The sequence below is a fragment of the Cupressus sempervirens genome, chromosome 8 (genome assembly GCF_028749045.1).
Source record: "Cupressus sempervirens isolate cs-2001-9-10 chromosome 8, ASM2874904v1, whole genome shotgun sequence".
Classification (NCBI taxonomy): domain Eukaryota; kingdom Viridiplantae; phylum Streptophyta; class Pinopsida; order Cupressales; family Cupressaceae; genus Cupressus; species Cupressus sempervirens.
In genome coordinates, this window is record NC_143125.1 from 467,432,552 (window position 1) to 467,444,987 (window position 12,436).

General features: G+C 36.0%; 1 protein-coding gene across 4 annotated transcripts in view; it reads left to right on the plus strand.

The window, feature by feature from the left end:
* LOC149543258 (indigoidine synthase A family protein) overlaps positions 1-12,436 on the plus strand; it is a 244,847-nt gene that overhangs the window by 213,494 nt on the left and 18,917 nt on the right. For all 4 annotated transcript variants that reach the window (XM_089798105.1, XM_089798106.1, XM_089798108.1 and 1 more), the window contains 2 exons: positions 34-140; positions 801-878. In XM_089798105.1, the coding sequence (XP_089654231.1) occupies positions 34-140; positions 801-878 (185 nt within the window). The remainder of the gene's footprint in view (positions 1-33; positions 141-800; positions 879-12,436) is intronic.

Below are 12,436 nucleotides of genomic sequence, written 5' to 3' on the forward strand. Positions count from 1 at the left end.
CTCTTTGGAGCTAAAGGTGTTCTTTGTTTTTAGCAATGGACGTGTCATCTGATTTAACCGAGCTTGGAAAAACTCAAGTGGCCGTTATCTGTGCTGGTGTCAAATCAATTTTGGACATTCCAAGGACTCTTGAATACTTGGTACTTGATTTTTGAAGATTCACCAACTTGAGTTCTCCATTAAATAAGCATTTCTCTCGTTCTCCATTTATTTTTGTTTGGACAGCTTCAGATTCTCTTTTAAATTCCAAAGGAACTAAACCATGAATTTGATAAATTTTGTTAACAAAATAGTTGGTCTCTCTTATAAATTTTGTTAACAAGAAAGTGCATGAGCCAAAAATATAGTGTGGGAGGAAGTGGTAAGGAACATTGTTGGCCATTCCTTAATGCAAAATAAGTGTAAGAGTACAATAAAATAGCTGTAAGAAAATATGTAAATAATTTGTTATGAAATTTAAGTCTGCATTTAACATCAACTTTCATAATTCAATAATCAATTATCACAGAAATGCAATTACGAAAAGATAACGACTGCTGGAATGACATACTTTGACATTCAAACCAGTTGGCAATTATTGACATGGCTCTCAATTGTCATAAAGAGAATTTAAAACTTTTGAAGTTTGAACAATTGGGAAAGTTGGTGTCTTCTATTCATAGCTATGAATTATTCCTAAAAGGATTAAAATTGATTTGGTTTCTTAATTTTTTGTTCAGCTATATTTTTCAATATAGTACTTATGCAATTTCCATTCTCTGGTATTTACTTTCTTCTCTTGCATTGGCTTTCATTGGCAGGAGACACAAGGGGTGGCAGTTGCAGCATATAAGACTGAGGAGTTTCCAGCATTCTTTACCCAGAAAAGTGGTTGTAAGGTTGTAAAATAAAGGGCTCTGTACTTGATTTGATCATTCCTGGTCATGTGTTGGTTGTTGGTTTTATTCCCAGGCAGGGGGTTTTCTTTTAACAATAAGACTTCCACAATAATCGTAGATGATAAAATATTAAACAATAAAAAAGCTCACCTTCTATGTATATAATATAAATTTCTTATCCAACTAAAAATGCAGTAACTGACTTAGCTATGAACCCTGATAAATGGATCATGAATATTCTCATCAGAAGTCCCATTATGAATATACATAAAATAAAAATATGAACATAGATTCAACATTCTCACATCAATTTCATATCATATCTGTATAAGGTTAAGATTTCTAAGAAATATAAGAAATTGGCATTTACATTGCAGAAATAAAATACATCCTCTAAGTAGACATGCAAAAGTAAATTGAGAGACATGATCAAAGAGAAAAAATGTAAATAAATCGCCAAATTGATCTCTTTTAGCCAATAACTAGTCTAATCCCTTTCATTGTCTGCTCTCAGTTTTCCCATGTTCAGATCTTGGTGATCAAAAGATGTTAATGCATGTTTTATCATTGTAAAAGCAAAAAATCAGAAAAAAATGATTAGAGACAATACAACGTTACCATAGTTCGAAATATTGTTATCAACAACTTGATGCCAAGGGAAAAAAAAGTATTAGGAAAATATTAGAGATAAGTTGGAATCTTATTGGGAAACTTAAAAAATTGCTTAAATTTAATTAGAACTGCATTTATTTTGAAAAATTCAATAAGGAGATGTATCCAATGAGTCAGAAAATCAGTAAACAAATCAAATAAGCCGAGTATATATATATATATATATATATATATATATATATATATATATATATGCAAATAGGGTACAAAATCATATCCTCATGTGAAATGCTAATGATTGGTAGCCATAGTGTGATAGTCTAAACTCTGAAGAAAACTAAAAATAGTGAATTGTCTTTGTAAAACTATAAGCAAATACAAGTACAATATCAAAATAGTCTACAACTTCCTCTTCCCTATCTAGCAACTCTAGTAAAAACTATGGGAGTGCTAGGGATCTAGCCCTAGAAGTCCGCAGTGACTATGGATGTACCTCCTTTCTTTATGCAACTGGTTGAGTTTGACCTCCATCTTGAATGTAGATGGTATTGACATTGCCAATGACTCCTCATCATCTGTATCCTCCTCACTCTCAGTGTCCTCAATCCCACTGTGACTCTACCCTCCTCCATTGCCTACCTCTCCAAATCGTAGATGTCATCCTTTGCGAACAATAGAGGTCACTCCTGTGATGTCCAATCCCAATAAGGATCTATGTCATCCAAGTCAAGTGGACCAGCTAGTGCTAACACTACCTCTCTTATGTGCAACTTTAGGTTATATTGTACAATGACAAGGTCATTGAGGCGTTTTTGTGCTAACTCATTCCTCTTGTTTGTGTAAATGGCCTCAAACAAGCTCCAATTGTGCTCACAACTGGATGAACTATGTGATCTCCCCACTTTCCGATTAGGTTCGAAAGCTGCAAGCTGCAACCATTTGTCAATACAATATCAAAAATTGTATGTAAAACATATTAGTGATATTAGATTTAAGTAAATACCAATCTAACTACTACCCAAGCTACCCTTCCTAATCCTTTGGAAGAGATCCGCTCCCTAGTCACCTAACCCTCTGGTGAGAATTTTATTTCGATTAGGTAATTGTCATAGAAAGAGCTTCTCCCTTAGGCCTCGTTGGGATCTCTAGTAACTCTACTTGGTAGAGATCCCACCTCTACCAAGTCTCTTATCTTTGACATATGCATATGTTTGACTTTTACAATATATATATTGTCTCTAAGAGATTCTCTATAAATCTCTCTCTAGATTCCGATTTGGAATCTTGACATTCATACAGAATGCCCTCTAATCTCAAAGTCCTTTAAAGAAACTCAACATTCAAAATGAATGCTCTCTCAATCTACGAATATTCCCTCCTTCAAACTTATATATGCAAATTGTACTAAATGTAGGTTTAATTACATTGTTTGTCTTCTCCAATTTGTTCTCTCCATAATCACTACCATAAGTCTAAATCCTTCCATGAAGGATTCAGTGATTGTTTCCCCAATTTATTAATATGAACCAAATTTTGTTATGTTTCTAACTATGCTTTGACTTGCCTGCCCGTGTGTTGATTGTTGTTCCCTTGACTAAATCTTATATATCTCTTTCACTTGTATAAACCTTTAGATCACAGTATCTTCTATTCTTACGTGATAATATTGTTTGAGAGTTGTTTGCTTATTCTTCAAAATGTGTTGAATATGCCTGTTATGTACTTGATATTAGCTTTGTCTCTTGTGAATAGTGATCGTATGTGCTTTAGATACTATGTGAAGTTTCTCCCGCAGAACTCCTGCCTCTGTTTATAATATGGACATTGTGTAACTCCTGCCTTGACACACTATCACGTGCCGTCTGTTTGTTATCTATGTGGAGGGTTTGCTTGTCTATACCATCAATGTCCCACTATATGCCTTGGCTTTATTCGACAAGTTTGTTCGTTTCTGAATATCCTCTCCTGATAATTGTAATGCTGATTATATATAGTTATTGAAAACCTTATTAGATGGTCTGAGCATTGTTTGACATCTGTATTTTGATCACTGATTGCTTATTCAATGCCCTTCATACATAGGAATTGCCTTATTTGCTATTCATGGATATATTTGTTCATTTGATTCCTTATTCTGGTACATATATAATACTTGCGTAATTCAATACTCAACAATGATTTTGTTCTTTCCTTACGATTGGCAGAGACAAAATGTCTAACTTGAATGATTATTGTTTGATGATTTCTTTCTACTTTGTTCACTACTTTCATTGTCTTTCCTCTTCCATTCAATGGCTTCCTCCTTCCGTAATGTTGTTTTCTTGTTCGGTCTAACATATATATATATCAGAGTGTGTTTTCTACGTCTCCCTGTATATCCTCAATTAATATATTTTCTCCCTTCTTATATATTGTTGATTCAATAGATTCAATGGTCACGACCTTTAGTGACTAGAATTAATCAGGGTTATTTTCATTTTTAATATAATTCAATTTGTTATTAATATATATTTAATATGAATATATATTATAATGTTTAGATCTATATAATTCTTTAAATATGTATTTTAATATATATATAATCATATTTCAAATAATATCAAGTATTATCAATAAATAACAATCTTATAATTATCATAATCTATTTGCCATAAATATTGTTGATTTCAAAGTATTTATAGATTTATATTCTGGTTATTAAATTTCATTACTAAGGGGATATTACAAACTACAAGGATGACATAAGATTCACTGGGCAAATCTTTGCAGATCTAGAACATTTCCACCCCAATTTTGCCACCAAGCATTTAAAAAATCAAATATTAAAGAGTTAGAAAGCAAAGTGAAAAATAAAACAATATCTCAGTAACTTAGTTTTTATCTACTTATCATGCATGTGAAAGACTCTGAAAATCCAAATATTGTACCTAGGATTTGAGCATTTCTTCCTCTTCATGCTAAGTCCGAAGAGAATAGCTTGCCTATTACATTCTAGTACACTTCCATCTTGGCCACAATGAGGTCTCTCACCTCAACCTTGGGTACTATCCTTTGCATACAGTCAGTGAGGCCCTCCATGACCACTTCATTGGGATCTGCGTAGGATGGAGAGAAGTGAAGATGAGTGTTGGGTAAGTACCTTGCCACATTAATGGTTTAGTGGAGCTGATTGTTCCACCTATCACTGATTTCCCATATGGGGTCAGATTTGAGTTTGTCCCCTTTATAGTAAATTTTGAACCTCTTTGGCCCTATCCACGACCTCATAAAGATACCCCATTGGGGCTTGATCCCCATCCATCAAGCTGAGAACTTTAACTAAGGGATTTGTTACGTACAATTGAAAGGTAGAAATAGATTATCATTAATCATCAGAGACTAGAGTTACAAATCAATAATGAAAGATTTCACTATTGAATACAAAAAATATATTTAACTTTTAGTTTCCAAGTTCACCTTTACAATGTCTATGGCAGTTTGTGCAAATTGATTGTAAAGTATGATTTATGCAACACTCTCTCCACCGGGCTTCTTTGAATAACTTGAGTCTGGCATTGCTTGACTCACAAACATTTGCTTCAAAGTGGTCAAAGAAGTAATAATACTTTGCAACTTAAAGAAAATTGTTGCAAACCTTGTGACTGCTGCTCTAACCAATTCTCTCATCAAGCAGAGAACACAAGAGTGATTGTAGATAAGTTTTGTTTAATCATTCTTGCATCCTCTACAACCAATCTCACTCAATCCGATTTTCCTACGTCTTCTAAAAGAAGGTTGACATGTGTTGTGCAAAGAGACCAAAAAGTACACCATATTTATCCTTGATGATGTTGCCCACTACCATATATGTTGCTGCATTGCAGTTATGATTTGCACCGCATTGTCAATCCCCGCATCCATCACAAATTTCTCTAATTAGAGCCAAAGTTTCATTTGTCTTTACCTTGCTAGAGGAATCCAAGGATTTCATAAAAACCACTTGATTCTTGCAAGAAATCGGAAAATTGGTTATGGTACGGTTTTTTCAACCACAATAATTCCCGTTACAAAATTCAGCCACTAGGGAGTTGCTACAACATTGAAGAGGATGTTGAAATACCAAAAATTGACACATTCAATGTCAACTTGTCGATGCACATCATTTTCCACCCAATAGCCTCCGATGATGGTTGTGCTCCAAGTGTGTTTTTGTGCACCAAAAAACTATACACGGAAGATGATTGTGGCACAAATTGTGGTTGTCTATTGGAACCAGTAGAAGTGGTGGTCATGGGGATAGTAGATTTGCGGATACATGGGTCATGAAGAGAGTCCACTATGCCTTGAAGTGTTGCTTCTTCTTCTTCAAGGTTGACTAGGATACCTAGTCACAACCCACATTATTTCATTGTGATCATTGTTTTGGCAAAATGTAGACTAATAATGATTAGAAAATAACAAATGATTCTTATGAAGTAGACATATTGGGATGTCTTGAGATTCAGAGATGGCTTCCCTAATGGCTAATTTTGTCCATTCCCTTTTCATTTTCTTCTGTTTTAGGGCAATAGGCAAGGCATTGCATTCATCTCTCTTTATTTCTTCCATGGTGTCCTCCCAAACCCTCGTATCATGCTTTGTGATCCCTCCAAGTTTGTATTTCAAACAAGATTGTAATAGCTCTGTCTAGTTATAGCTAAATCAAGCATCAATTTCGAATATATGATGTCTTAAATTTTCGAACACAATGTCGGGATGTACAACAAATTGATCACAAATTTATTTAATTTTGGCCTTAAAGTTTTGCATAAATAATAAACGCGAATAAACAATTATAAAATGATTCACACCAGCCTCTGAATTCATTCATCAACAAAACATATAGCAATATAATGAAAAGGGAATTTAATTGTTGGCTGATTATAAATCAGAATTTGAAGCCAGCCTGTTTACTTTAATACTATGTAATATAATCTGAATTGTACAAATTAAGAACCTGGTCTTTGCCATAGAATGTAATTGCAAAGTCAAACTCAAAGTTGCCTGGTCCAATTTCAATCTGGCATTCACAGTCTACTCTTACAAATGCTGCCCAAAACAAATTCCAATCTGCAGACTAAACTCTTGTCTAGCAACAGAGAAATTATAATATTCAATTGTATAAATGCTCCTCAGCCACAGTTAATACAAAAAGAGGAGACGATAATAAAACTCAAAAGTCCACAATACTTCAGCTGTGGACTCTTAGAATTAAATCTACAATACTTCAACTATAGATCCCAAACCCTTATACTTCAGCAAGGGCATAGACTTTAGACTTAGAAATGTCACAAAGACAATAAGAGAAAAATAAGATAATCAAATAATTGGATGCTTTTCTCATCAAATGTCCTCATATTTATAATCTCCAAATGGCACCGGTTTTTCAAAAGAACAACACTTAAGAAGCTTACTCTACACAACATTATAATATATTAAAGTGCCATTAATATAATTTATTAATTGCTTTTGGCTCCAGAAAATGATCTTTTCCACTATAACTTAAAATTCTAACACGCAAGGCCATTGTTTCTTGTTCCCATGATTTAAAACTTTTCATCCCAATTCTAGCAAGTTATGATACTGAGGTGACCAACAAACAACACTAACAAAAATAGCAACCTCAGTGTATTTAGACAAATAATAATAATAATTCACCCGTCTTGCAAAAACAACTGAAGAAGCATTAGAATCGAAATTTGACAACACCAAAGTGATCTTGATGATGAAAAACGATGAATGAACCTGACGGGGTGACTTACTATAATTAGACGCTCCCTCCAAAATTCTTGGAGCCTAAATTGGAAGCCCAAAATAAAAACGGAGAGCATCACCCAACTCCTCTAACTCAATTGAGCTCATTGGAACGAACAGTTTGACTTACTATAAATAGTAAGTCCCTCAGATGGAGCAAAAACACACAATAGGCTATTGGAAAGCCTATAACCACATAATTGAGACCCTCGAATCCTATTGTTTGCTCACGAGGGTCGCAATGGTGAACTGACCTAGCCAACTGCAGGAACCTGCTAAAAAGGAGGACATTACAGTCCTCCCTCCCTAAGATTGCTTGTCCCCAAGCAATCCTAGAGCAAAATGGACATCACAATCCACTTGGATCCCAAAGGTAGAAATGCGTACTATCCCTGATGTGTACAAGCAACTCTTGTAGCACCAACACTCAAATAATGGACATCAACATCAGAATCATCTGAAAACTGGCTTGAGGCGCTGATGTAGGCAACAACTCATCGGAACTCAACCCAACTGAAATACCAACCTTGTCCACACCTAAGTCCCCATCAAATTGATACCTACACCCAACTGCACTGTGGCGATGATAACAACCATAGGTACCTGAAACACTACCACCAACTCCAACCTTTGCCAAACTGTCCTGGGTGTGGAGATATTGCAAGGGGTCTAATTTGCAACTATCAAACCCATCTGCAAAAGATGGTGCTAACAACCTATCCCATAATAGATGGTATGAAACTGGAGCCAACCCACATTGACATGAAACCAAATCCTCTACCTATTGGTCACAATAAAATTGATGAGCACTCCTCACAGTGTAATGTCGATAAAAACTCCCAATCTCTGTCAAGGGCTCATCAGTATCAGTCTGGAAATCATAAAATAGCTCCAATCTTTGACTCTGAACTACTAGTCGAGCGGATCTTGGGCAATCCTCTCAGCAAAGCCAACCTCAAAATCCCTGTGGGGAAGCATAGTAGATAGAGTCTCTACAATCTTTCCCACCAACATCTGAATGGCACAAGAGCCTCGGATGAGAGTACCCTCAGACACTCTATACGAATCCTCTTGCACATCCAAACTCTCCAAAAGATACTCCATGAAAGACTGTGTGTAGTAAAAATTATGTGGAAGCATCAACCTGCTCCCTTGCGACCCACAGTTGATCCCACTGAAAATGTGGCACTGCCATCTATCCAATGGTACCAGTTGTATGAAATGAAAAAATAGATCTGCTTTTGGTAGAAGGAAGCAAATCACCAAGAGAGCTCGTCTCCCTTGATGCTCTCACCTCCTCTGTCCCTACTGCACCCATATACTGGATGGATGTGTCGGCCACATCATCATGTCTCTCATCCCCAACCGTGGAAGCAAACTCACCACCAACCACAATATGTAACTGAACAGGGTTTGGGGCTGGTGTCAACTGTACCCGCTTTAACTCCACGATAACCTCATCCAGCTATGACTATGACTCTTGAAGAGCCAATTGAGTATACTGAAGAGAGTCCACAGTCACCTCAAGCTCCTGGGTAAGCTCAGCTACCTCCTCTTTCCCTAACAACGTCTCATCACAGGTGCTACCCCACTCTAGAAGGTAATCCCTGTTAGCAACTAACTGAGTGTAACTATGCTTCAAGATCCTGATAGCCTCTTGAAGCATATGAACCTCGGTTAGGGAAAGACTACTATCACAGTGCTCATCTAACACAGCAACACCCCAACCAGATGTAGCTAGCATTTGGCGAATAGCATCATAATGCTCAAGAGCTAAAGAAATGTCACTATCACTTACCTTCAGCTGACAAGTCACATGATGCCTTTGTAACCCCTACCTCCTATGCAAGCTCTCTATCTCACTAATTGCATTGTGATAGGAAACCAAATCAAAACTTCCCACCACAAGATCACTCACTGCATGTGTGCTATTGACCTTGTACATCTCTGTATCCGAGATACAACTACTATGTACATCAATCAACTCCTCATCTGAAGAAATGGAAGCCCTCACAATATCAATATCCTCACATATCTCAACTTCCACCTCAAAGGATAGATCCTGTAAACACAGATCCTGGGACCCAACCAAAACCTCCTCGGAGTCATCAGCTGATACCTAACAAGGGATATCATACCTGGTGCAACTCATAGCATCATCAAATGTAACATCAGATGTGTACATACTATCTGCATCCACATCTCCTAATAAAGCCTCAATTGCTGACAGCTGACTCTACACACATGACTCAATGTCAACCTGTGAATCAATAATGCTAGAGTATGAACCCACATCTACTGATTCCATTGCATCACCCAAATCACCAACATCAAAGCTGGGTGACTCCATACATGCATCGGTCCCACCTGAGGAAGCAATTGCCTCCTGCATTGGAGCAACACTATGACAGCTCACATACAAATCTCCAATAATAATCCCCTCCTCGAGAGATTGTGAAGTATCAATAGTAACAACTGCATCTACATTAACTGCAACAACAACTTTAGGAGCCTCAACATGTTGAAGCTTAGTGCTGTTATCCTCTGCTATTGACACAACCACATGTCCCTATGAAATAAGTCCATCATTAACACTGTGGATAGGACAACAGGTGTCGTACTAAATAGGGGTCCATTTGTATCATGGACACCTATCAGGGAAAAGTCACGCCTCCTTCCCGTTGGCTTTCTAAAGGCAGAAACCATATGTCTTGTGGCTCTCTCAACCGTCTTAGGACTCGACAAGCTCTCCGCCAACCTCTGTTGATGAAGCTCAAGTTTCTCCATACTCTCTCTCAAGGCATTTAATTTTCTGCTATCTTCCTCACTACTCCGTCAGCTCCTGGAACTACTAGGCCTCATGTATTTGTCCATGGTTGGAAATAACAAGAGTGATGATCACTCCAATCACAACAGAAGATCTGAAATAAATAATATTTTCCTCCCCCACAGGATGGCAAGAAACCGCTCTGATACTACTGTAATAACCCTATTTGGTTATAGCTAAATCAAGCATCAATTTCTTTCACATTTCAATGGTTTGACATTTTGTCAAACACTTGGCAAGCGGCCCAATTACCACTGAATGTATGATGTCTTAAATTTTCAAACACAATATTAGGATGTACAACAAACTGATCACAAATTTATTTAATTTTGGCCTTATAAGTTTTGCAAAAATAAATACCAAACACCAATAAATAATTCTGAAATGATTCACATGAGCCTTTGAATTCATTCATCAACAAACCATATAACAATATAATGAAAAGGAATTTAATTGTTGGCTTATTATAAATCAGAATTTGGAGCCATCCTGTATACTTTCAAACCATGTAATATAAACTGAATTTTACAAATTAAGAACCTGGTCTCTACCGTAGAATGTAATTGCAAAGTCAAATTGAAAGCCGTCTAGTCGAATTTCAATTTGGCATTCACAGTCTACTCTAACAAATGCTGCCCAAAACAAACTCCAATTTGTAGACTAAACCCTCGTCTAGCAATAGAGAAATTATAATATTCAATTATACAAATGCTCCTCAGCCATAGTTAATACAGAAAGAGGAGCCGATAATAAAACTCAAAAGTCCACAATACCTCAGCTGTGGATTCTTAGAATTAAATCTACTATACTTAAGTTGTAGATCCCAAACCCCTATACTTCAATAAGGGCACAAACTTCAGACTCAGAAATGTCACAAAGACAATAAGAGAAAAATAAGATAATCAAATTACTGGATGCTTTTCTCATCAAATGTCCTCATATTTATAATCTCCAAATGACACCAGTTTCCCAAAAGAACTCCACTTAAGAAGCTTACTCTACACAACATTAGAGTATATTAAAGTGTCATTAATATAATTTATTAATTGCTTTTGGCTCCAGAAAATGACTTTTTCTACCATAACTTAAAATTCTCACACGCAAGGCTATTGTTTCTTGTTCCTAGGATTTAAAACTTTCCGTCCTGGTTCCAATGAGCTATGATACTGAGGTGACCAACAAACAACGCCAACAAAAAAATCAACCTCAGCTTATTTAGATGAATAATAATAATAATTCACCTGTCTTGCGAAAACAATTGAAGAAGCATCAGAATCAAAATCTGACAACTTCAAAGTGATCCTGATAATGAAAAACGATGAATGAACCTGATGGGGCAACATACTATAAATAGATGCTCCTTCCAAGATTCTTGGAGCCCAAATCGGAAGCCCAAAATAAAAATCGAGAGCATCATCCAACTCCTCTAACTCAACTAAGCTCATCGGAACAAACAATTTGACTTACTATAAATAGTAAGTCCCTCAAATGGAGCCAAAACACACCATAGGATGTTGGAAAGCCTATAACCACATAAATGAGACCCTCAAATCCTATTGCCAACTTACGAGGGTCGCAATGGTGAACTGACCTAGCCAACTGTAGGAACCTGCTAAAAAAAAGGACATTACTGAGATATGCCTCCACTAAGTTTTTCACATTTTATACATCTTACAGTATTAAATTTGGCTCCTTCAAAGCGATATTTCCATGTCATGTTTCTAGCCCCTTTAGGATGTGTGCGTACGTATCTAGATGGACATGCATCTATTGGAGTACAGGATTACCTTGCAACTTACCTAGCTATGGAGGTATCCCTATTTGTCATTTTAATGAAAAATCAACCTACACTTACAAATTGAAGGCACAAATTAATATACTATATTTTAATAAAGAAATTTAGCAAACAAACTAAATTAATTTTAAACCTTAAATAATTTTAAACTTAGCTGAAATCTGAAAGAACAGAAGGAAAAAAAGTGTTAGATTTGGAATTTTTTAGTAAAATATGAAATTATTGAGAAAGCTATGAAAGATTTTGCAAAAAATGCTACAAAATGATGTTAGGTCTTTTTCATTAGCTCTAAAACTATTTAGAATACATTGGAAATACTATTATAGAGTTTGTATAAACTTAGATGCAACAAAGATAACACAAAATGATTTAGAAAAAAACAAAAAAATTGAAAATTACTCTTGAATCCAAATTTGCTTGAGAAATCTCTTCAGATCCACAACAAATTGCTGTACAATGCTACAAATCATGTTTTTTCTCCTTTGAGCCATTATTTCCTCTCCAAACTGGTACTTGCAATAAAATCCATGCGTGTTGATCTTTATTGGGCTG